The sequence below is a fragment of the Camelus bactrianus genome, chromosome 5 (genome assembly GCF_048773025.1).
Source record: "Camelus bactrianus isolate YW-2024 breed Bactrian camel chromosome 5, ASM4877302v1, whole genome shotgun sequence".
Lineage (NCBI taxonomy): Eukaryota > Metazoa > Chordata > Mammalia > Artiodactyla > Camelidae > Camelus > Camelus bactrianus.
Window position 1 is genome coordinate 71,680,105 of NC_133543.1, and position 26,093 is coordinate 71,706,197.

Sequence of the window (26,093 nt, forward strand, 5' to 3'; positions counted from 1 at the left end):
AAAACAACAATAATAATGACACACTTCTTTGGAAATAGTGTTTACATTACCATCTATGTGAAGTAAATCAAGATCCAATTTTACACAGTAAACTTCATGTTTAACTGTGGATTTGCGTTTTGGGCCTATTTTGAGGCTCCCATAGCTTACATCCGTTTCTCAAAGCAGTTCAGGACAATGAAAATAAGTGCTTAGATAAGCAATTAACAACGCCGCAGGGAAAAGCAACAGTTTTGCTTTTAGATCTTTCGATTGGTGAGACTCCAGAAAGGGGCGTGTTTCAACCCTCCCCGACACTCTGCCCGCGCGGCCACGGTGGGTCACAGCTCCTGGCTCTGGGCTCCGGAAGGGCCGCCGGGCCGCGTATATCAGGGCGGCTGCGCGACGTTTTTCGGGCGGGACTGCGCGGAGCAAGGTCCAGGGACAGTCCAGTCCGCTGGCTCAGAGCTTCGCCCTGCCCGCCTGCAGTCACCGAGGAGGCGCGTCCGTCGCCCCTGCCGCCCCTTGATGTCCCAGCCATGGCCACACGCCTCCGCGGGGCCCTGCGCTTGTGGGGCGGCCGCTCTGCGCCGCCCTGGCCGCGGGTCGCGAGGTGAGTGCCGGCCCGGCTCCAGCTGCGGGGCCCGGAGGCTGCCGGGCCGCCGGCCACACACCCTTGTTGGGGGCCTGGAACCCGGCGGCGCGCGCGCAAGGGGCTGGCGGCGGGCTGAGCCTTCAGGGCGAGAGAGGGTGGGAGAAGGGGCTGGGCCTCGCCCCGCCGCTCCCAGAACCTGGGTCTGACCCACTGCGGCGGGAGCGGGGCACCAGTCCATCAGCCTCCACGCGGGGACAGCCTAAAGCGAGGGCGGTCGCCAAATGCTCCCTCTGATGCGGATCCGGCCCGTCTTGATCCACCGCCTGCAGTAGGCACGGCGAGCCTGCATTTTGTAGAGTTCCTGCCAGGCGAGCGTAGTGGGGGGTCCCTCCCTGGGCGCTGTTGCCTGAGTGAAGCCACGAGCTTTGGTTCAGTTGAAACTGTGGCAGAAGGCACCTCCCCACAGTGGACTTGGGAACGGGACCCCACCGCCTGGCCAATCTAGAGAAAAGCACGGGGCACCTGCAGCGACGCCTACCTGGAGAAGTGTCCAGGGGAGGACAGCCGGGGACAGGAGAGACCTGTAACATCCCCATCAGACAAGGGAATCAACCTGAGATTTAGAAAATTCTTTAATTAACTAAATGCAGAGAGTTTCTAAGTGGCTCAGTGGCTTTTAAGGAAGTGTTTATGAGATCAAAAGCTTCATGTACCGTCTGACACATAAAATCCAGTTATTGGATAAACAAAGTGGAAGGACCGAGGATTTCCTATTTAATATGAGTGACAGGACGGATGAATTAGCACATTGCAACATTATGATAACTGTAAGATGCTATGGGAGCCAGGAAACAATATTCCTGCTCCTCTGAGGAGAGCTGGGAAGGCTTCACCAAGGAGTGACTTGACTTTGGATACACGTAACTTTTCTAAGCTCTTCCCTGGAACTTCATAGACAGGGATGCTCAAGAAAAAAAATTTTTTTTAAATTCAGGATTTCTTTGTTCTCTTAAAATTAGAGGTTTCACAAAAATTGTTTAAGTGGGTTGTAAGTTTGGACATTGATACCAATAGATGTCTACAAAACTGGAAAATTTGTACAAATATTTAGTTCATGTAAAAGTAACCCATTACATGTTAACATAAATAACATTTTTGTGAAAAATAACTGAGCAAAAAACCACTGAGAATAGTGACATTGTTTCACATTTTTGCACATTCCTTAAAGTCTGGTTTTATAAAAGACAGCCTGATTCTCATATCTACTGCATTGTGTCTTTTGTGATAAGTTATTTGATTAAAGTATAGGAAGAATATTGGTGACAGGAGGATGTGAGGGACCCTATGAATAGGTCAGGAACTATAATTTTGTTTTAACAGGCTCCTTAAACTTTAATGTGCAAATGAATCACTTATGAATGTTATCAAAATACAGTTGACCCTTGAACTACACGGGTTGCTACGTGAATCGCTCGGGTCCACTGACACAGGCATTTTTTTCAGTAAATACTGCAGTTACACAGTCCACGTTTGGTTGACTCTGAAGATACAGAACTTTGCTCTGAAGGAACAGGTTCGTGCATGGCCAACGATAAATTATAAGCGGATTTTCACCTGCATGGAGGGTGGGTACCCCTAACCCCCATGTTGTTCAAGGGTCTACTGTACAGATTGATTTAGTAACTCTGGGATGCAGCCTGAGATTGTGTATTTATAACCAGCTCCCAAGTGTTGCCTGAAGGTGCTGGTGGAGACCAGCTCCTTTTTATAATGTAATTGAGGCTTTTAAAATAATGGTAATAATAATTAGAGCCCAGCCTGTTAGATTGGTAGCAGTTTAAGGTTTCAGGAAAACAATGGCCAATTTATTCAGTATAGATTTCCTGGTTTTTATAGGGAGAAAAAGGGCCAGTTTATTTAATACAGGTTCCTTGATCTTTAAAAAATAAATGTTTTAGCAAACTTTCTGCCAAGGGTTTTTATTTTCTTCCCTCTGCATATTCTCTCGAACATTTTTAACTGACCTGAAAGTCTCTGTTCTTTCTAGCACTTTTTTCACTTTCCTGTGTCTTGGTGTTTTACTTAGAAATGTTCCACAGGTTTCCTTAATGTAACGTGGGATACAGGATTTTAAAATCTAGACAGACTTGAACGTTAAGTTCTACTCTGTTAGTTACCAATTATGCTGACAGATGATTCAGTGTCTTATAGCCTGTTTTATAGTCTCAGCACACTTTTCCCCCTGAGGAAAAATCCCAAGTATGTATGGATGTGTGCATTTTAAAGAAATTGGAGCCAATCATTTCAGTTATAGGATAAAGTAAATTTTAGTCCGTCTGCTTGCTGTAACATTACAGTGGGCTGCAAGGCCCTCACGTCCTGGTCTGTTACCTCTGACCTCGTCTACTGCTCTTCTCGCTCAGTCCACGCTTATCCACACTTGGCTTCCTTGACACCATCCCACATTACAGCCTTTGCTCTAATTGTTCTCTTGTCCTAAAAATCTTTTACTCCAGAAACCTCCTTGGCTGACTTGATCACCTTTAAGCATTTACTCATCTCATTTTTCTAATTTAACCTGCGCTGTCTTTCATACTGCAGCCTCTGTCCCTGTCTCGTCTCCAACACACTCTGAACCCTGCTCTGTTTCTTTTCCATGGTACTTGTCACCTTCTAACATAGTGTATATATGCTTCTTACTGTAGTTAGTATTTATAATAATTCAGTCTCTCTTAAAAGGTAAGCATGAAGACAGTCATCTTTTTTTCACTTGCTGCTGTATCCCAATTTACCTGAATGGTTCCTGGTACATATTAGGCACTCAGAAAGTATTTGTGGGCTAAATGAATAAATAAGCTATTAAAAAATGATGATTCAGATGACAGAGTAGCAAACCAGAAAAATGTCTATGAAGGCAGATGGCAGACCAAGTATAAAAATTGTAATGTTAAATGTTCATAACTTAAGGTTCTGAAGGTTACCACTTAAAAAGCATCTCAGATTGTATTAGCAAATAAAACTCAAAAGTTGCCTAGGAAACATAGCCTAAAGCAAAATGACACAGAATACATAGTAAGTGTATTAATTAGTTTAGACTGCCAGAACCAAATGCCGTATAGACTGAGTGGTTTTGTTAGGCAGTTAGATAGAAATGAGCACCGGGCAGGGGAGAGGAAGTGGAGAGGAGCAACCCAGAAAATAACAGCACACCTGTGCTCAGGATAAGGGGCTCCAAAAACGTTTACTTTCTCTAAATGAGGGCCAGCAAAGAAGCCGGCCAGAAGGACCCGGCTTAACTTGACCTAATGCTCATTATAATGTAGTTAACATTGCATTTTGAGCTCCCTCCCATAGGTTTTTCTGTGTGCACCATGGGTAAAAACATGCGTAAAAATGATGGGCTTGCCTGAGCACAAGGAACATGAGCCATCAGTCAGCCTGAGCACTCAAAGAACCTGAGCTGTGAATCAATCCGTCAATCGCAACAACACCCTCTAAGCTGGGATGGAAAAACAGGGGTGTTGCCGTCTTTCCTCTCTTGGATTGGCCCACTTCCCATGCTTGGGATGTACTGTATTTTACTACCTTTTTACTTTGTTAATAAAATCTTGTTTATATCACGCCTTCTGTCTCTCATTAAAAATTCATGGTTTTCGGGTGACTAAGAACTAAGGTAACTCTTATTTTCCTCCTCCCGGTAACAACAGAAATCTGTTTCTCGTAATTCTAGAGGCTGGAAAGTTCAAGATCAAGGTGCTGGCCAATTACAGTTGCTGGTGAGAGCTCTCTTCCTGGCTTGTAGATGGCCACCTTCTCCCTGGGTCCTCACATGGCCTTTCCTTGTGTGCACACGGGGAGAGAGAGCTATATCTCTCAAGTTTGCCAAGCCTCTTGGTTTAGAACTCCACCCTTATGACCTCATTTAACTGTAATTACCTCCTCAAAGCCATATCTCCAAATACCATCACATTGGGAATTTGAGCTTCAGCACATGAATGAGGGGTGGTGTGTGTGTGCACAATTCAGTCCCTAGTATTAAGCTAAGATACATAAACTAGAGCAAAATAATCCATTTCGGGGGGAAACAAAGATTGAAACAACCTAATTGTCAGTAAACCAAACTGGGTCTTTTCTGGACTAAGAAGGAAAGGAAGAGACAGGGAAGTAAAGGGAAGAGAAAAAAGGAGAGGGAAGGGAAGGGAAGGATCAGGGTCCAATTAAGGAAGAGAAAACCCCAAAACAGAGCTCATGCAAAACAGAAAAACATCCTTCGGCAATATTCGAATATATGATAAAAAGTTTTTTAGATATGTGCTTAAATATGTTCAAAGTGGTTCATAGATTTTTCAAAATCTTTTCAGGAGTATCCTAGGGGGGATAAATCTGAAGACCATAGAACAAAAAACTACAGAACACTCTTTTTAAGCTTTAATGCAGCAGGTGGGGAGAGGAAAGGTGATTATCTGATGATCTTGACTAATTCTAGACTAATCTTTACAGAAATTGGTGGGCATTACGATTTTGATTTACACCCAGATTGTACTGTGGCAATAAAATCAACACGGTTTGCATCTTAAGCACCTGCCATTTGAAATTGTATGATTCTGAATAAAATATTAATGGGGGGTTACATTATTTTAAACATTGTACATGACCTGAAAGCTTACCAGTATTTTTCTTTTGTAGTGTTTGAACCTTACATTATTTAATTGCTATCATCTGACATTACTGTTTTGCCTCAGCACAAACGTGTGGTTAGTTCCAGGCATGGTGTGTTCTTTATAGGTTTGGAAGTAAAGAGTGAGGTAGTAAGGGTAAACTATTTCTTGATCTCATCTAGGTGAGGTAGATCCTAAAGTGGTGATCCTCAAATTTGAGCAGATTTGTCAAATATCAGACTCTTTCTACCTGCCTCTAAAGTGTCTCTGAGGAAAAAAAAAAATCAGATTTTTTCCATGTCATTCAATAGAATTAATTTTCCACATTGTTCGGTGACATTAATTTGGATATGAAGAGCAACAATTTACTTAATTTTCTTAACGTATGTATATTTTTAAGATGTTCTCATTCCCGAGGGGAGGAACGTCTAGAAACTCCTTCTGCTAAAAAATTAACCGATGTAGGAATTAGAAGAATCTTCTCTTCAGAGCATGACATTTTCCGGAAAAGTGTAAGGAAGTTTTTTCAAGAAGAAGTGAGCCCTCATCACACAGAGTAAGTGGCACATTTTCCTTTAAAGTAATGTACATCAGAAGTACAATAAGGACCATTTCCTAGAATGCTGTGTGTTGTTTTATAGAAAAAAATGCCGTGTTCAGTGTTCTATTAACATTTTTACCACTCTTCAGTAGAATAGTGTAAGATTACGAGATTCTTAAACTAGTTCAAAGATTTTTGAATTGTAAAGCATACAGTGAAAAATATGTTGACCTAAAACAAATAGACTGCCAGTTATTTCTCCAGCAGAAAAAAAATGGGTTTATTCAGTATCAGCAGAGAATTGCAATTGGGAGTCTGCAACCATGGCAAGACACGTGCAAGTTCCTTGCACAGCAAGAAAAGGAGAATGCTTTTATAGAGGGGAGAAGGAAGTTGGGGAGGGCTAGAGTAAACGAAGAGTCCAGGGGTTTTCAGTGGCTGAGTCCTTGCCAGAAAAGTACCTGCTGGGCTCTGCCATTGTCGCAGGGTGTGAGAGCTCCCCTCTGGTACCCTGGAGAGTCTATTTTATTGAACTTTATTAATTTTTTACAAATAGGAAAATCTGAAATTTTGCAACATAATCTAAGAATAGTGTCTTTGAAAACTCAGGTTAAGTGGCAACAAAATATTTGTCAATTCCATATTCTTTCTTTTTCTGCTTCATGAATGAGTTAAAATACATAAAAGCTTAAAAGATCAGCATAGTGCAAATCTTGGCAGGCAATTGGCTACCTTAAAGCATTTTCATTACTAGATGAGCCATTTATTGATTAAATGGTTAATTACTCATTACCTACTTTATTTACCAAAAAGCTGTTATTTCTATTAAAATAAGATTTTGCTATGTTTTCAAATTTCACTCAAACCAGTATTTTACTACAATTAGAATTTTTTTTAAATGTTTAAAGAGCTTCCATTAAGTTTTTATCATTACTTTCTCGGTAAGAATGACTGAAATTATCTGAAGTCTTATGCCATGGCTGGTCTTTGGTAAAAAGCAACTAGCTTCTTAAAGATAAAAGAAGCATAGTATACTTCACTCTAGGAGAATCTTTTTTTGTTTATTTCTTTATGATTTTAAATTTTGTTTCAGAAAAATTGTTGGTGAGAACTTGAAGTAAAAATGATAGAAGTTGACAAATTTGGGGTTGATAATAAAAATATTTCCAAAGCTACTTTAAGCAGTAACTACATCAAAACACACATGATAATCAAACTGTTTCTATTAAAATTTCTTAAAATATCTGTGTTTACCTTTAATCAATATCTTCAAATACCACTTACTTTACTAGCTGTATCTAATTACCACTTAAATTTTTTTTTCAGATTATTTATTTTTAGCTAGTCATCTCTTTCCTCATACATTCTCATTTTTGAAGAAGAAAAGCAAAGTTTGCACAATCTTACTCAGATATCTAATCTTTTTAGAAGTTCCTTTGACAGAGCTCTGCTGTGAAATGCATCTGCTCTTCTGTTGTTCCATTGTTTCTCTTCAACTGTGATAAGGTTACCTACTCTTTTCAGCTTTTACATATGTTCCTTCCATAAGTTTAGCATTTTAAGGAAATATGCAGAGAGTAATTGCCTTTACAGGACAGGTTGGGCAAATTCTCATGACTGTCTGGCACAACTAAGCTTGCTCCCTAGAGTACCAGCTGAGGGAACCACATCCATGATACCAGTGGATATAATTTGCAGGTACAATAAATCGTCAAGGCTGGGAGGACGGAGGGGAAGAAAGTGGCAAATATGAAGAGAACAAGAAGGAGAAGAAATTATAAAAGTGTCAAATGCAAGTAGAAGGGTCTGGCCAATGTTGGCAATTACCTTAAATTAAGGGCACATGCCTGCACAAAATCATTCATAAATTCATATTGTGGCCATTTAAATAATACGAAAAATGTTTTTCTGATTTTTTAAATGTCTGTCTTTTTAGATGGGAGAAAGCTGGAGAAGTGAGCAGGGAGCTTTGGGAAAAAGCTGGAAAACAAGGACTGCTGGGCATCAATATTGCAGAGCGTCATGGTGGCATTGGGGGGGACTTGTACTCGTCAGCTATTGTTTGGGAGGAGCAGTAAGTATGGGAATCTTTGAAGCTGAGCCTAGTTTTGTCAACTCACCTTTCTGAAATGATGATTTTAAAATGCTTTCTAATCTTGTAAGACTGAAAATCCCCTTTCAAGTTGTTAAAATATGTGCTTCATTTCTAATTGACCATGTGGTTATTTTCCCTCTTTTAAAAAGGTATTTGAAAGAGAGTGGAAGAGTGGAAAGATTATTTCCGTCAAATATGCTAAGTGTTTCACATATAGATTTCAGTTGATAAGTGGGCAAAAGATTTAACCAACAGTTTATCAAAAAAGAAATGCAAATAGGTTTTTTAGGTGAAAAATGTCTATTTTTACCACCAAGCAGATGCAAAGTTTATCCTTATTAGTCAATTATTCTGAGTACCTATGAAAGTCAATGAAAATGAAAAATCATAATACCCAGTGCTGACAAGCTTGTGGTGAAAGTGACATTATCATATAGTTTTGGTGGCATTATAAATTATTACAATGCTTGCATTGGGGATTAAAAACATAGAGGTATAAAAAACGAAAATATTTCTGCTCTTTGATCTAGGATGCCATTTTAGGGAATTTATCTTAAAGAAATAATTTAATAGAAAAAAACAGCAGCTATATACAAACATCATTGCCATGTTAGATCATAATCCCCCAAATTTGGAAGCAATCTAAATGTCTGGCAGTGGAAGAATGAATAAGTAAATTATAGGAGATAAGCAGTTTGTAATATTTTGCAGCTATTTAAGATTATTACTGTGCCAAATTTTATAAGTACACAATTTACACTATGACTGCAACTATATTGGAGCATGTATTTCCTTTTGGCAAAGATTGTTTGCCAAAATGAAAATAGTTACTGTGTTAGGGTGATACAGTTGTAGATGATACATTTTTTAATGTTTTATGTTTCAGTTCATTAAATCCATGTTCATTGAGCTCTGTGAGAGCACTGTTACTATGTTAGAGCCAGAAATTAAAAGGTTATTTAACACAAAGAGCGAAAACCTTCAAGAACTTCGTAAGTTTGTAGGGAGACAAGCTATTCCACATAATGTGAGAGGACCTTTCGTCTTTTTCTAATTGAGAATCAAAGAAACTAAAAAGTATGAAATATCTATTTTATGCTTTAAATTGTCTTTTTTTCTTTCTAAGGGCATATTCGAATTGCACAGGCCCAGGTTTTAGTCTTCATTCGGATATTATCATGCCCTATATTGCGAACTATGGCTCAGAAGAACAGATTAAGCACTTTATCCCCCAGATGACTGCAGGGAAGTGTATTGGTGCCATAGCAATGACAGAGCCTGGGGCAGGAAGGTAAAGCAACGTTTGGTTGGTTTGGAAATCTTGGAAGCAATGCCTTAACAGCAGATATAATCTGAGTACCTGAATTATGTAAAACTCTCAGCAATATGCTAAGAGGAATACAAAAAGAAATACAGCATCACTCACAGCTTCAAGTAACTTCACATTCCAGTAGAAAAATAAGGCCTTATCATAATGGTTAACAATACAGCAGATTGTATTAGAGGTTGAGTTTGAGATATTAACATAGTGTGATACAAATAAGATATTGAGATGTGAGTTGAATTTGGAGCATGATGATTTTTTTTTTTTTGGAGCATGATGAATTTTAGATGTGGTGTGATATTTTACATGGAAATGTGCAGCAGGCTATTAAAAATATGAATTTGGAAGTCTGGAGACCAGCTGGGGTGGCAACAGGTTTTAAAAGCTATGAAAACTGAAGCAATGGAACTGAATAAGATCATGTATTTAGTCATTTGATAGTTACTTAGTAAGTGCCTTCCACATGCCAGGTATAAGGAGGGGAACAACACAGATGTGGTGTCTGTGCTCATTGAGGAGAATGACAAGAAACATATAAACAGATATATTTGCAATTACAAATTATGATAAGTACTATGAAGGAAACAAGGTGCTATGTTAGAGACTCATGGTGCATGTGTGGTTGATGGGGAAGGGAAAAAATGAATTTAGATGCTGGTGTTAGGAAAGACCTATATAAAGTGATTCTATTTGAACTGAGACCTGACAAATGAGAAGTTTAAAAGAGGGAGTTAGATCTGCCTTGTGGTGGGACCTGGTCCTCATGGGGTAAAGTAAAAGGATGAAAAGGAGATCAGGGAGGAAGCCATGGGCATCACTGTTTCCTTTGGAACTGTCCAAAAGATGTAGTGACAGAGACAGGAAGACTGAATCTGAAGGAAATCTAGACAAGTGCTCTGTCATGAGCTCAAGGTGAAGTGAGTTTGAAAAGGTGACAGGATAGGAGTGAGGAGTTAGTCGTGCCAAGGACACAGAGCTGTTGAGAATTGAGAAAAAGTCATGGCAACCAATGGTGGATTTTTTTTTTCAATGGTGGATTTTTTTATTGTGATTTCAGGAGAGAGGAGAGGCAGAAGTTACTTTGGGAAGGGAGTAAGATGGGTAGTGAGAAAACAGAGGCAGAGAACACAGACTAAACTTTTTCAGAGTTGTGTCATGAAAGGAAGCGCAGTGAGGAAACAGCAGTTTGACAAGCTAGCATGGCCAGGGAAATGGCTTATGTTGACGAGAGGAGTGACTTACAGGCCAGTGGGAAACAGGCAGTATGGAGGGAGAGCTTAAAGATGTGGCAGAGCAGTGATCTAAAATCCAAGACTTGTTTCTGCAAGATCAGGCCCTAATATTTTAATTTTTTCAACAGTGTATTTACTTTTAAATGTCTTAATATGTCATAGTGTCATTTGGCAATTTGCTTAAATTCTATTTATTTTTCCCAGTTATAAATCTATGATTAAAGGCTAACAGAGATACTTAATTTTGCCAAACTAAACAGGTTTTACTTCTTTTGCCTAAAAATGTGACCTAAAAGAAGTAGGAATTTAATTTCCTTCCTTTGCTTTTGAGATCATTCTCTAAGATAACTGGCTGACTGTCCAATATTTTGATTGCATCATATTAGTCCACGATCAGAGCGTTTTTGTTCCAAACCACTGCATTTCAGCTCTCAGCTGGAGGCTAAAGAATCAGTGGGAGACCTTGATTTATTGCCAACTCACACGTACAAACAAAGGCTTGCTTGTTTTGTGTTTTTAAAAATTCTCTGTGCTCATCTGTGATTAGGTACATGTCATTAAGAAGGAAACTGAGAATGAGAATGGAATGGAGGCAGGTTTGAGGGGTAGGTTGGTGAGAGTAATTCAGGGAGAGCAGATCCGTCAGATACTTAGAGAGAGAAGCGGTGGGGGCATATGGGTAAGAGAGTGCAAGAATGGTGGAAAGTTGCAGATGAAGAAGAGTATCAGAGTGTTGGTGAGAAGTAAAGAAAAAGCCTGTGGGAGGGGAACAATCAAGAAGATGGGATGTGGTTAATTTTTACCTTCTTTCAGAGGTTCCCATTGATTTGGCCTTGGTTCTTGCATTGATTTGACCTTCATGGGAAAAGGCTGAGTTTGCTGGAAAAGATGCAGGCTTTCACTGGCCCTTTCCCCTGTCATGTACATAGGAGACTCCATTATGTATAGTTACATGTGTTTGTATGATACCTTAACATTTTATGTGCATGTTGATTTTCTTATTTGCTATCATAATAACCCATATGAAATATAGAAATATCGTGATCTCTACATAAGGGAAGGCAGAAAGTGAGAAACAAAGTATTTTAATCAAACGCATAGTGCAAGTTGGTAACTGCATCGGACCCAGGGTGTTCTGACATCAGCTATGTGATTGTGGGCAAAATCTCTGAGCCTGGGTGCCTATAGCAGAGAGGTCAAGAAAATGATAATTAATGGAATTATTGTAAGGGTGTGATTTCTTGCCAATACTAAGTGGTATATTTTAAAACCATTTTTTACTCTTTCGTATTTACCATTCAAAAGTTGTTTTAAAAATCCACAAACTGAGCTGTATCATTACCTTCGTTACCTTTGATGTGTCCCTGTATAGAAGAATTGTTTCAATAAACCGTGCATAGATTTTAGCAGTTGATACTTCATACTGGCATATGATGAAAATTCTGTTGGAATACAACAGCCCGCAGCTCTAAAATGTTCCCTATGTGCATCCTTCCTTTTGCTGAAAACTAGGCTTCAGACTGATTGACAGATTTTTGTCATTTAACCTATCTTTCAAATAGGTGGCCTTGTTTCAAATGTTGATGTCCTGAAGACCACCCCAGGTTCAATGATCTGCTGGGGAAAATCACTGGATGCAGCATATAACCGTACTCACAGCTATCATTTATTACAGTGAAAGGATACAAAACAAAATCAGCAAGAGGAAAGTTCTCATGGATTTAAATCTATTGAAAACCATGAGCAACTAACTTCTAAGAGTCCTCTCCAATGGATCACATGGAACTTGCTTAATTCTTTCAGCAACAAGTTGTGACAATATATGAGAAACATTGTCCACCACGGTAGCTCATTAGAGAGACTCAGTGCCCAGCGTTTTACTGGAGGCTGGTCACTGAGGCACCCTCTGCCTCGCATGTACCAGAAGTTGAGATTTCCTGAAAGAAGGCAGGCATTCAGCGTTGACCATACTGTTGGCACCAACAGTTTAGGCCCAGTGTGTCTCCTGAAATCCAAACTCAGACATGCCAGCCAAGAGCCCACCTTGCGGTCAGGCCCAAGGCCTGCTATTTGCTCTTTTCTGCATATTTAACATTTTAAAAATGTGATTCAACAAATGCTTATTGAGTGCCTGTTATGTGCAAAGCAATATGCTAGGCGAGGGGCATGTAAACATGATCTTGATATACACTGTGTCCTCAGAAGGCTTGAGTCTGGTATGTGGGGTAGTGGGAAAGATAAGAATTTTTTATTAAAAATTCAAGGTAAGATTTTAAGAAAGTGTTTTTGTTTCTGATGGCTTCTGTAACAAATTACACAAACTTGGTGGCCCAAAACAACAGAAATTTATTCTCTCGAAGTTCTGAAGGCCAGAAGTCCAAAATTTGAATCAGTGGTTCCAAATCAAAGTATCAGCTGGGCCTCAGTCCCTCCAGAAGTTCTAGGGAGAATCCATTCCTTGGTTCTTCCATCTCCTCAGGCTACCGACATCCCTTCCCTTGTGGCCTCATCACTCCAGCCTCTGCATCTGTGGGCACGTTGTAATATTTCTCTTCTGTCTGTGTAATTTCCCTTTGCCTCTTTCTCACATGGACATTTGTAATTGTATTTAGGGTCCATTCAGATAATCCAAAATAATCTCCCCATCTCAAGGTCCTAAATTAATCACATCTGCAAGACCCTTTTCCAGTATAAGGTACCACAGATTCCAGAGATTAGGACCTGCTCTATGTGAGGGTCATTATTCAGTCTGATATGGAAAGTGATTTTAAAAAGTGCCATGGGATATATAACATAAAGTCCTTAGACAAAAAGAAGAATCAGAAAAATTTCACAGCAATAAGTGATATGGACTATTTATATATGATGCTGTTCATTGTAGGATATCTATGAAAATTAGAAGTGGAAGCTACCTGAGTCTTCAAAAATAGGAGATTAAAAAAAACTTGATGAATCCAGTGCATTTGGTTTCAGGTCTCTTCCCTGTCCTATGGTCACCACTGAGTTTGTCAATATCCTCCTTAATTGCTAGTTTTAGAAATCATACTTTATTGCTGTACAGTGTATAAAAGAAGGATATCAGATATCACCCCTTTGGGTTCTCAGTGGCTGTCATCACGGCACAAGATCTGGAAAAGCATGGGGCAGTAGTCGCAAGTGGGCAGATCATGGGACCTGTGGGAGCCCAGGAATGTGTTTAATTTGGTTAATCTGTTTAATTTAAAAATAAACCTTGAACCAACTTTAAAAACCAGAGAAGTGTATGTAAACATTCATATTTCTGGCTTTTCTTGAAACTTTGGAACATCTGCCAATACTGTGTTCTTGTTTCTGTTTCCTTATTCTTTTTAGCAGGGGAATAGCCCTTTAGATGGAATATTACTTAGTCTTGTAGATGCACCACTACTTCAGTTGTCTCCCTGAAACCGAGATCTGTTGTCATTTTCCATCTATTACTGAATCTTACCTGCTGTCTTTCCTACTGTAAAGAAACCTCTTTCTCTTAAAAGTGTGAAAATGAAAGATAAATGAAGAAGGCTGCCATGTTTTCAAAAAGTGAGGTGGAATGCTTGTTTGTGGAAATAAAGCATATTCTTGTGTGTTTAAAAATCCATACTATTGGATGTCCATGGAGAATGTCATTCTAAGTGAAGTAAGCCAGAAAGAGAAAGAAAAATACCATATGATAGCACTCATATATGGAATCTAAAAAAAAAAAGAAGGCAAATAAACTTAAGTAAAAAACAGAAACAGACTCATAAACATGGAATACAAACTTGTGGTTGCCAGAGGGGAGGGATGTGGAAAGGGATAGACTGGGAGTTTGAGATTTGTAGATACTGACAGGTATATACAGCATAGATAAACAAGTTTATACTGTATAGCACAGGGAAATATATTCAAGATCTTGTAGTAGCTCATGGTGAAAAATATGAAAATGAATATATGTATATTCATGTATGACTGAAAAATTGTGCTGTATACCAGAAATTGACACAATATTGTAAACTAACTCAGTAAAAAATGTAAAAATATATATATATATCATAGCAAAGCCTTATGAAATTCTATGCCACTAGTAAAAATTATCTTATAGAAAAACAATAGATATTATTAAGAAATCAGAATCATATGTATGGTTCCAGTTTTATAAAAAAATACACATATGTGTGTATCTGTTTCCGTAGAAAAATACTGGGAGGATATATTTTTAAAAGGTTCATTACAGGAGGTAAAATTGTTTTTAAAATTGTTTTCCTAGTTTGTCTAGATTGTTGTCTGTGTTTTTCATATTTAAGTTGTAGTGATTTGTTTATCTTATATTTAGAAAAATAACCTATTCTACTTTCAGAGCAGGCTTGTTAGAGGAAGTGTCATTTGAGACATAGTCTTTTAAATAGCTAAGCTTTTTGGGTAGAGATAAGGGAAGGAACCAAGGGGAATAGAGGCAGGAAGGTTCGTGGTGACAAGTAATCTGAGGTATGTAGTAGGCCTTGAAGTGTCATCCGAGTCCAGTTTGGGGGTCTTGGATGCTAATTGGGCCTTGTTATGCTCTATGGAATCTGGCTGGTTTATGTAATATCAATCAAATATTCACTTGCATAAATAGTCTAGAATACATTAGACATGATTTTTCAGTGGATTTGTGTGAACATTTCCAATATTAGTTGGATGTCAGTGTTTATAGTGGTGTAACCAGTTTGAATTATCACAATGTATACATACTTACATAACAACACTTGCATAGTTCATTTTTTACCAATTAATACACTTTTTTTTATCCTTTCTTTCAATTACAGTGATTTGCAGGGAGTAAGAACAAATGCCAAAAAGGATGGAAGTGACTGGATTCTCAATGGAAGCAAGGTGTGTAAAGAGGGGCTTCCACAGCCCTCCTCCCCAGGGTCATACCATGGGTAACAGTGCCTGAAAGACTACTTACTCATCATTGATTTTGTCAGATCTAGGGACTCACAGGAATTGAGTTTGCTTGAGTTGGCACAAGTTGACCTGTTTTGTCTTGGAGATAGTAAGAACAGTGCAACATTTATATTACGTGAGATCTGCTCCTCTACTGTGTTCTGTTTTGCATGCCCCCTCACTAATACAGAAAATGTTTTAGCTTCCAAACAGCCCTTGACTGTCATAATTAAGAAAGAAATCAAAGAAGCCTTCTCTTACAAAGAGAATTAATTCCCTTATAACTTTATTAGAAAAGAGGATCAGTCATGGTGGAAATACTCACATTAGGTATTAGTAACATACAGGTGTTAATTCCTGGATGCCGTGTGATTAAAAACAAATAACAAAAGCTCTATTTCAGCAGTTCAACTGTGGCAGCTACACAAAAGGTCGTTATTATCTTAGAAAGGTAGGAAGTTGGGAGACCTGAATTGTTTTTGAGCAAGGGAGTGGTGTAATGGAAAAACGCTGTAGAGAAAAATATTTCTACCATGATGTATAGAAATTTTTTGAGGAATGTATTTTTCTCATTTATTCAACAAACATCCTTGAAGGCCTCCTACAAGACAAATGCTATTCTAAGCACTAAGGGTAGATATGTGGATAAGAAATAGTCCCCACCCTCAAGGAGCTCCCAGTGCAGAGAGATGCTGAGAGTCGTTTATTATTATAACCATGGCACCACTGTTGCCTCCATTTGCTGTCATGTAGACAACAGTAATATCATTGACCCATTTCCCATTATTTGTAAGTATCAGTGCCCTGGATTTTAGAGCTTAAATCTTCTTACAAAGGGGACAGAAGGCAGGTGATGAGAGTAACCAACACCATTTTATACCCATACTATTTCAAAGGGACAGAGACAAAATTAGGTCATTTGAATACAGTTTGATAAATGCTAAGGTGACGGTAAATTCAGGGTGCTATGGGAGCACTTAACCCAGCGGGAATTTTGGAAGACTGGAAGAGATGACGCCTGAACTTAGTCCAGGATGAGTAGGCTTCAGTGTAGCAGAGTTGGGAAAGGGCCTCCCAAGTAGAGGAAATAATATTTCTAAAGAGCCATAGGTAAGGACGACCTTAGAATATTGGGGAAGGACAGCAAGTAATTCAGTAGAACTAACCTAAAGAAAAGGAATGAGGGACAAGTGGGACAACAGGTAAGGCAGGACCGGTAAGCTGGTGCCAGTTTGTGATGAGTTTTATATGTCCTGCTGAAGTTTAAAGTTTATCCTGAAGCCTATGAGGAGCTATTCAGAGATTTTTCAAATGTGAACACGGTGTGACCAGATTGCATTTTTAAAAGATCCTTCTGACATCGTGATGGATAATAGAGCTGCAGAGAGATCAGTTGTAGGAACTTACACAGGAAATGAGGAGGGCTGAAAAAAGGTAATGGCAGTCGAAGTGAAAGGAGGTGAGTAGACTTAAAAAGTATTGGAATAGATTAGAGAGAAGTAAGTGTTGAATTGAATATGGAGCAGGATAACATGATTTATTGGCAGCATCCACTCACAAAGGGAACACGGACTGTTATGCAGAATTAGATAAGAGTAGGGGTGGGAAGGAATGTGTTCCTTGAGTCATCAGGTGGAATTATCCAGAAGCAGACCGGTATACAGGTCTCAAAACTAGCAAGAAATCTGGCTAACATAAAGATTTGAAGTCATCAACATACAGATGGCAACTAAAGCCACAAAAGTGGTTGAGATGACCCAGGAAAGATACAGAATGAGAAGATAATTACTAATATTTGCTCTAGGTATGTTTATTTTCTGAATAAATACTATCTAATAAACTAATATCTCTTGTTTAGTTTGTTTTATCTCTCCTTAATCAGTCTCTTCCTTATTTAGGCCATTTGGAAAGAAGTAGACCTTCCATCATGAAATCAAAAGTATGCCTTTTCAAAAACTAATGAAGTTGAACGTACAAATACTTGACTAGTATAGTGCCATTTACAGCAGATTTCTTTTTCTTGTCTGACGCTTCTTTCTAAAATACAGTTTAGTATTTTTATAGAAACTTTTGTTTTAGTTGGAAAATAACATAATAACTTTTTATTATTATTATTTACAGTATTAATAGTGGGAAGAAAATGTGTAGGGTTCATTCTTTGACCCACTGGATAATTTTCCCCCTACTCTTTAATAACCTCATGAATATCAACACTGTAGATATGAATATGATATATAGATATGTATGAATAATCAATACTGTAGATATCCGGAGAGAGTACACAGAGAGGTGTAAAGCATGTTTTGTCTGGTTTAGTCTTCTTGAACATACTGTCCCCCAGTCCTGACTTATACGTGGACCTGAGTTATCGCGAAGCATGCAGTTTACTTGGGCTTCTGCAGGTGTTCGTCTCAAATGGGTGGCTGAGTGACTTGGTGATCGTAGTGGCAGTCACAAATCGTGAAGCTCGCTCCCCTGCCCATGGCATTAGCCTTTTTCTGGTGGAAAATGGGATGAAAGGATTCATCAAGGGACGAAAGCTCCAGAAAATGGGACTGAAAGCCCAGGTAAGTCATAATATAAATTTGTATTCATAACATAAATCACTTATAAATATAATTCATATTATTATAAATGAGTTTACTCAGTCACGCTTTATATATCGAACTATGTATAGCACAATCATACCGTCCTATGCTGGATTCTTAAAATATACATTTCAGAAATGATAATGGAGATTTATTCCACCGTTGTGTAGCTATGGTCAGCAGTGACAGTGAATCGGGGTATTGTAAAAATCTGCTTTAGAAATGGCAACATTAACTGCATGATAATAGACCCTCTATTTCTGAGATTCACTAAAGAAAATTATGAAATAAGAACAGAAAACATTTTTATACTATTTGATCATTGTCTGGTAATTTTTTTCATTACCAAAAAGAAAAACATGTTTTACTTGATATGCATTAGAAATCTGTGGTCCTTGGGAAGAAGGATATAGCTTACTGGCATAGCACATGCTAGTATTCACGAGGTCCTGGGTTCAATCCCCAGTACCTCCAATAAAAAAATAAATGAATAAATAAAATGAATGTGTTTTTAAAAAAGAAAGAAATTCTTAGTCCTTAATACCTACAGAGCTGGACAGTATTAGAGCTAGAATGACAGGGCATTGCAGTGGGAAAACCACTTTTGGAATCTGATGGACCTAGGTTTGAATCCTTGGTTTACCACTTACTAGTTGTTTTCATTAACCACTCCCAACTAGCTTCCAGTTGGTTTGGTTTTGTTTTTGTTTTTTCAATGGAAATAATAAGCTCCTCATCAGGTTATTGGAAGATTTCAATGAGATAATTCTGTACTCAATTGTATGATCCCTTAGGATACTGCAGAATTATTCTTTGAAGATGTACGGTTGCCAGCGAGTGCCCTACTTGGAGAAGAGAATAAAGGATTCTATTACATCATGAAAGAGCTTCCACAGGTCAGAAGTATTACAGAGTCTGTCTTGTGATTAGATAATGGACTGGAATAGAATGATGGAGAATGATAAAAAGTCCATGCATAAAAATTGTGATATAGCCAATCACTTGAGTATAACTTGAAGTTGTAAAAATATACATATATGAGTTTTGTAGGCTGGACGTGTGAATAACTTAACTATAAAGAGTTAAGAAATAAATTAACCTTCAGTCTTATAAAGATTATTTATGTGATTTATTATCACTGAAATCCTGTGAAAATCACTTGTGTAATTAGAATAATGTTCAAGACCTAATTTTGGGTTCTAGGAAAGGCTGTTGATTGCTGAGTTGGCAGTTTCAGCCAGTGAATTCATGTTTGAAGAAACCAGGAACTACGTTAAACAAAGAAAAGCTTTTGGGAAAACAGTTGCACATATACAGGTAAGCTTATTCTTATGGTTTAGTATTAGATAATGTCAAAGTCCTCAACCTCTAATGGATCTAGGCTCAGCATGAACAGGGAGTAATTTTCATGTAGGTGATATTAGAATCCATGGAAGTGAGTGAGATCACTGAGGATGACAGTAGAGAGTAAGACAAAAGAGATCCTAGGACAGAGTCCTGAGAAAAAAAATTACAAGATTTAGTGGTAAAATAGGAAGGGAAGAGCCTACAAAGACAACTGAGATGAAGAGCCAGAAAGGAGGCAGCAAATCGGGCAAGTATTGTTGCAGAAGCCAAGGGAAAAGAGGATTTCAAGTAGATAGGAGCTACTTAGAGAGAAAAGGAGATGAAGGTCAAAGAGTGCCCACTGGATATGGAAGTTATTTCATGAGAACCATTAATGGACTGGTGTGGTTGCCAGACCAGAGTGAGTAGAGGAGTAAATGGAAATAAAGTAAAGATACTGATGGCTGGGGACTGTTTCGTGAGTTTTGCTGTGAATGGTAGTTGAGAAAAAGGATGGTAGTTACTAGGAGGCAAGAAGAGGAGGGTAGGGAGGGAAAGGGGGAAGTGTTTGGAGATCAAATGAAATATTTGGAGATTATTAAATTTTTGTTATGATTAGGATGAGAATGCTGGAGCATATTTCAATACATAGAGAAAAGATTTAGTAAAGAAGGAAAGATTGTAGGTATGGAGAGCATAATTAACTGCATGTGATCTTTGAGAAAGTGTGAGGTGTAGGTGCAAAGCACATGGAAAGGTAGGGCTCCCCATCCCAACAGGAGAGGCCCCTCTCCCACTGAAACGGGGGGAAAAAAAAAAGAGGAAAAAGTGGGCAGGGGTTCAGCTATGTTGGTGGAAAATTGCAAAAGCTCCCTTCCAAAGACTTCCATATCTTTACATACCAATAGAGTAAGAAGGAGATGTGAGTGAATAGGGCATGGAGGTGTCTGAGAAGAGAAAGGAAGCTTTGAGATCTTAGAGTGAGAGACAGAACTGACTAGAGACACAGGGTAAGCTTGCTGGTGGTAGTGAGGACCCAAATGAGGTTAGTGATCATGAATTTTTAGTGACACCTGCTTTTTTGTGTATTAGCTTTTACTAAAAGGGTTTTGTTACCCAGGTTCAAGCACAGAGAAGGTGGATGATTGTGTTTCCACTTCTTGAGTTTTGCCAGGAAGTTTAAGGTATTTGCAAAAGAATGCAGTATATGGTAGCCATAAAATGTCAATCAAGTTTTGGGCCCTCTAGTTTCTTCTTGAATGAAGGAACACTATAAACAGTGCAGTCATCAAGAAACCTGGAGTTGGAAGTCTACTTGAAGAGTTTTAAGTGGAATGTCTCAGCTGAAAGGCTTTGTAAAGGAAAAGGGAGAGATGCTTTGGTAGCTTTCCAGGACAGCATTAAAGAAATTAAGTAAAGGTGTGATTTAAATCCTATTACAGCTACTTAACTCTCTGTGGACTAGGCAAGTTGCATTATCTCTTCAGAAGCATTTTCTTATTGTTAAGATGCAAATAATATCAGTAGCTACCTCCTAGAGTTACTCTGAGGATTAGGTGAGATAATACACATAAAGTGCTTAGAATATTGCCTGGCAAAGCAAGCTTTCATTAAAGTTAGCTGTAACAGTTGACCCTTGAACAACACAGGTTTGAACTGCCTAGGTCTATTTACACACGGATTTTTTTCAATAAATACATTGGAAACATTTTTGGAGATAAGGGACAACTTAAAACTTGTAGATGAAGTGTGTAGCCTAAAAATATCCAAAAAATTTAAAAACATATGTCATGAATGCATAAAATATAATCAATACTAGTCTATTTTATCATTTGCTACCATGCAATATACATGAATTTATTATAGAAAGTTAAAATTTATCAAAACTTAATACACAGACCATACATGGTACCATTGGTTACACTAGGCTACCATAAAGCAGTTGCTGTTTCTTTACCTATAAATAAATATGAATTTCTTTTGCATGTAATCTTTTCAATTTTGCTGTCTAGTGTTAGTAATACGTATAACATCTACTTTTTTGTATCCTGTGAGATAATATTGCTATAGACCCTGACAGACATTGTAAGCTTACAATATCAATAAACACAGTACAGTGCTGTTAATGTATTTTCTCTTTCTTATTATTTTAATAACATTTTATTTTCTCTAGCTTACTTTATTGCAAGATTACAGTATATAATGCGTTTAACACAAACTATGTGCTAATCAATGATTTATGTTATGGGTGAGGCTTCTGATCAGCAGGAGGCTACTAGTAATTAAGTTTTAGAGGAGTCATACGGTTATACTCTGATTTTTGACTGCACGGGGTGGCAGTGCCCCTAACCCCCACATTGTTCAAGGGTGAACTGTGTTTTTTTTTTCTCTTACATAACATCTTTTTCCATTTATTCCAATAAAGGGAGTCTTTTTATCAACTTCTCCCTCTTGTTCCTGATCTGGACTTAACTCCATGTCATTTGGGGAACAACTTGCTGCCTACACATTCATCAGGTTAACTTTCTCCATTCTGAAAAAAAAAACTTCTTTACACCCTAACTTTTCTTATTGACGTAGCAGATCTAAATACAGTTGTTCTGTGTCTAGAAAAATGAGGCACACACTTAATCAAGCAAATATTTTTAAAAAACAGGATGACTTGATTTGCCTCCGTTGTGATTTCCTTAAGAGAAGAGCGAGGATGTTACACGTTATGTTCCCTTTCATTTATGTATCCCTGATGTACACATATCAGTGATTCTTGATGACTGCCGTCTTCCCCCAGGCATTTGGAAATGTCAGGCAGTAGGGGTGCAAAGCGACTGGGGGTGGAACTCATGTTCAGTGCCCTGGAGGCCAGTGTTGCTAAATGTCCTGTAATTTAGAGAGAGCTTTGCATAGCAACTAAGTGTCTTACTCAAAATGCCAGTAGTCTCCCATTGAGAAATACTGATACATATGTTTGTTTCACTGAGCAAATACATATTGATTACCTTCTAAAGGTCGCGTGCTCAGATGTAGTTTGATAGGTATGGTGCTGGAAATAGATGCTCTGGGCTCCTAGCAATATGAAGACAGAGATACCACTTGATGTCACTCAGTGACTTTCCCAGCTGTATCCAAAGTGGAATTAGTATCATTTGCTTCTCAAATCCAACCACCACCACTTCCGCATCAAAAATATTTATCACAATGCTCATGCCTTTTGCCCTATTCTGGATACTATAACAAGTGAACCAGACAGACATATTTTCTATCCCCTTGGAAATCTACACTTCCTGTGTTTATGGACCTCATATTAAGTCACAGCAAAGATGACTGTAATATTACATTTAACCATAAAGAAAATGGAAAGTTGGTATAATATTTTCCCATGGGAGAAAAAAGTTCTAAACATTATTTAATAACATGTGTATATATATATGTATATATGTATGTATGTATTTTGATGGCAAAAAGAGAAGAAAGTCTTAATCCTTTTCAAAGCAAGTGTCAATAAATTGTTGCCTTCTTTCAAAAGTACTTTACTAAAATTTCACTAGGTGGCAGTAGAATTCTGCTACCACAGGCATGTATAGAGTAGGTAGCAGTTGTTTTCTAAGTTAAATGTGTATTTTCTGGGATTTCTGAGCTACTTCTTCTAATCCCCTTGTTTTATATAAATAAGTATTTTTAAATAAGTATTTTTGAATAATATTTTCATATTCAATCTAGGTATATATTCAGAGAAGATGAATGGCCAATACATGCTTACACCTCCTATTCTAAAGCTGGGTATACAGTGGTTCCAGTATTAAATTGAAATAGAAGACCTTTAAATGTCATATTATACTTGGCCAAATGTCATTTTTATGACCGTATAACTGTTCAGTGTCCTTTCTCTTTGTTACCCTTGAATTTTGAACATTTTGGGCCTTTCTGACCTTTCAGATACATTTCACAAATTTATTTTCTTTTTAGAATGGAGACCTGCCACACTTAAGCTGCAACAGTTATGGGATTTTCATTTCTTTTCTTTCATTTTCTCCATGGTAGTTGTCAAGTCTTATGATTTTCCATGGAACGGACAATAAAAGAGTAAAACTCAGATATTTAATAATGATAATGTCTGTCATTTATTGATGTCCCCTATATGCCAGGCACTGTGCTAAATGAATTATTTTTTTCTTCACAACAACTCTGTATGATAAATTCTGTATTTATCCTTGTTTTACAGATAAGGATATTGAAGCGTAGAGAAGTTAAGTAAGATGCTCAGGATTACAAACATACTTTAACTCCAGAACCTATCCCTTAACCCATATGCTAGTGGAAATCTAAAGTTGATAGACTTTTTTTTTTTCTTTTTCCATATCTTTCACCTGTGAACAATGAAGTGAAATTTCAATATTCTCTTCTAATCTAAGCTTTAGTTATTTCCTATGTGATATGTACTCTTGATGCTAAGGGCACAAATTATTATGAAAAATATAGGAGAGGTAAAAAAATAACATTTTTTCCTTACTTTCCTCCAAAAAGGGCATATTCCATTCTTAAGACCTTGAGTGTTGAGTTAATTAACTATAAAATTAGGTAACAAACCTAAATGGTTATATTTTATATTTGAGTCATAATATATCAGGGTACATCTAATGGCGCTGTTTAAGTGGAATAGTGGGCTCAGTAGCCACTCCAAGATGTCTTCTAATTCCTTAATTCTATGATTCTAAGAATTGTGTCATTCAGAACTCAGAAAGAGACTCTGTATGATCTACTTTGCAACTTTAGGGGGATTTTTTTAATGAAATGCTAGATGCAGTAGTATCTATGAGCAACTATTAATGAATGTTAAAAAAAATACTGCAAGAGCATTCTGATATTCACAAAAAGCACCTTGCTCATAATCTGTGGTACAGTTATTGGCTGCCATTCATTAGAGAATCATTTCTGAAAGTATAAAGCTGTGTCTGCAGTGAAGAGCAAAGACCAAATGTGTTTACTAACCCAACTCAATGCCAAGAGTATGTAAATATTTAATCTCTTTATCCCCTGAGAGTAAATTATATACTCTGGAGGCATTAATTCCTTCAAACCTGTGGACCTCACTGAATGTACTGAAGTAAGAATTCTAAATGAGCCCATCTTGGTCTGAAATTTAACTTTAGCTTCTAGAAGCTTCTGGGATTTCCACGGAAACAGCTCTTATATGAGATAATTGGGCTTACAGGTCTTGATTCTCTCATTTTGTAAATAGTGCATAAATTCTCAAATGTGCCATCACAGGGTGGGTGGGTGGAGCAGTGTAAAAGTATCTTGAGATTTGTCAGATCCCCTCCCTTATTTTCCAAATGAAGTGTCATAAATAGTGTCATTGACCTAGACCAAGGGTAAGCTAAGGACTTGGTTTCAGGGATTTTCATGGAATATATAATTCATTGTTTTCAGTGTATAGAAGGGTATTTCCCCACTTTTTCATTTCTTATTCCATCTTTAGATTTTTCTATGACTAAACTTGGATGTGTGGGGTGGGAATGGGAAACTTTATGCTGATTAAAGTCTAGAGATTTGGTCTAGATAAATATAATAGAAAAAGTAAGAGAAAGTATGAGAGAGGAAGAAAATTTTGGTGTAACCTGGCATGTTCTGAATTGGAAGCCAGGATATAAGAGGTTGGAAAGTGTGGTGCCAGCCTTCCCACTGCTTGGTTTTAGAATTATTAGATGCCAGGAAGATGATCTGTTTCTACAAGAAGATGGGGTAAACCCCAGGGAAAGGCAGTCAGTTGGGTTTTTCATCAGCGCAGTAGTTATGTTGATGTATATATGAGGAATCTGTCCCTCGGAGCTCCTCCTCCAGCTGACACATTCTGGTCTTGCCTGGTCCTGGGTTTTACTATACTCCTTTTCTGTTCTTTTCCAGAAATAGAAAGTACCCAAACTGTCTCTACTACAATGATGCTTTGAAGGGTTTGGTTTTGTAGTTTAAGACTCTCCATAACCAGTAGTAAAGGCAGAGCCAACATCCTCTGAATGTCTGGTCCCTAAAGCCTTCCTTTGAGAACACAATCACGGCTTTGAACTTGCCATTGCATAGGTGGGGCACATATATAATTTCTAAGTTTGCATTTCACTGTGCCACCTTTTTCACCAACTTCCATGCCTTTTATTAGCCACAGTGAAGGTCTCACTCATAAATTCCACAGCAGAATGATCAAAACTCTGTTTCTATCTGAATTTCCATAAGGAAGATAGTCAGCTGATCATAGCTCAGCCTTGAATCTAAGAGGTCAACTAGAATGGGGTGTATTTTTAGAGTTTACCCAACGTGGAAAGCCAGTGTTATTTCATATCTCAGCCAGTTTCTTGAAGGAGGTTCAAGAATCAGTACCCAAAAGGCCAGATATAAAAGGTGTGAGAACCCAGAGTCGGGAGTGTAAGAATATGAGATTTGAAGTGAGAACAATTGAGGAGGGTCTCCATAGATGATTTCCAAGAATACTATTGATTGTCTATGGTATCAGGGGGAGATGTATAGGTATGTTAACACCGACAATTCCAGACCATTCAGTTCAAGTTAGAGACCGTTCTAGAACACTACTGAGAGAGATAGGGAGGGTGAGAAAAGTGGCAAAGGTTGGGGGGTTTCTGGACTTTGATGTCTTGAGTGTTCTGATTCTGTTATTCCATTATATTCTACACATCTAGTTTAAATACTTTGCAATATAAAATAATACTGTCTAATAAATATTTTTGATATTGTCCCTCCAGTCTGTTATTTTATTACTTTACTCTAAGACAAACAAGCAGAATAGAGAAGTATATATACTTCATTTCATTAATAGGGAAAAATTCTT

General features: G+C 38.0%; 1 protein-coding gene across 2 annotated transcripts in view; it reads left to right on the plus strand.

The window, feature by feature from the left end:
* The first annotated feature begins 303 nt into the window (after positions 1-303).
* ACADL (acyl-CoA dehydrogenase long chain) overlaps positions 304-26,093 on the plus strand; it is a 34,931-nt gene continuing 9,141 nt past the window's right edge. Inside the window, exons 1-8 of one of the 2 annotated variants that reach the window (XM_074364060.1) lie at positions 304-592; positions 5,633-5,788; positions 7,710-7,847; positions 8,995-9,159; positions 15,224-15,290; positions 17,747-17,911; positions 18,727-18,828; positions 19,136-19,249. In XM_074364060.1, coding sequence (XP_074220161.1) covers positions 519-592; positions 5,633-5,788; positions 7,710-7,847; positions 8,995-9,159; positions 15,224-15,290; positions 17,747-17,911; positions 18,727-18,828; positions 19,136-19,249 — 981 coding nt within the window. In that variant the 5' untranslated portion in view covers positions 304-518. The remainder of the gene's footprint in view (positions 593-5,632; positions 5,789-7,709; positions 7,848-8,994; positions 9,160-15,223; positions 15,291-17,746; positions 17,912-18,726; positions 18,829-19,135; positions 19,250-26,093) is intronic. The other variant, XM_074364061.1, reaches the window with a different exon arrangement.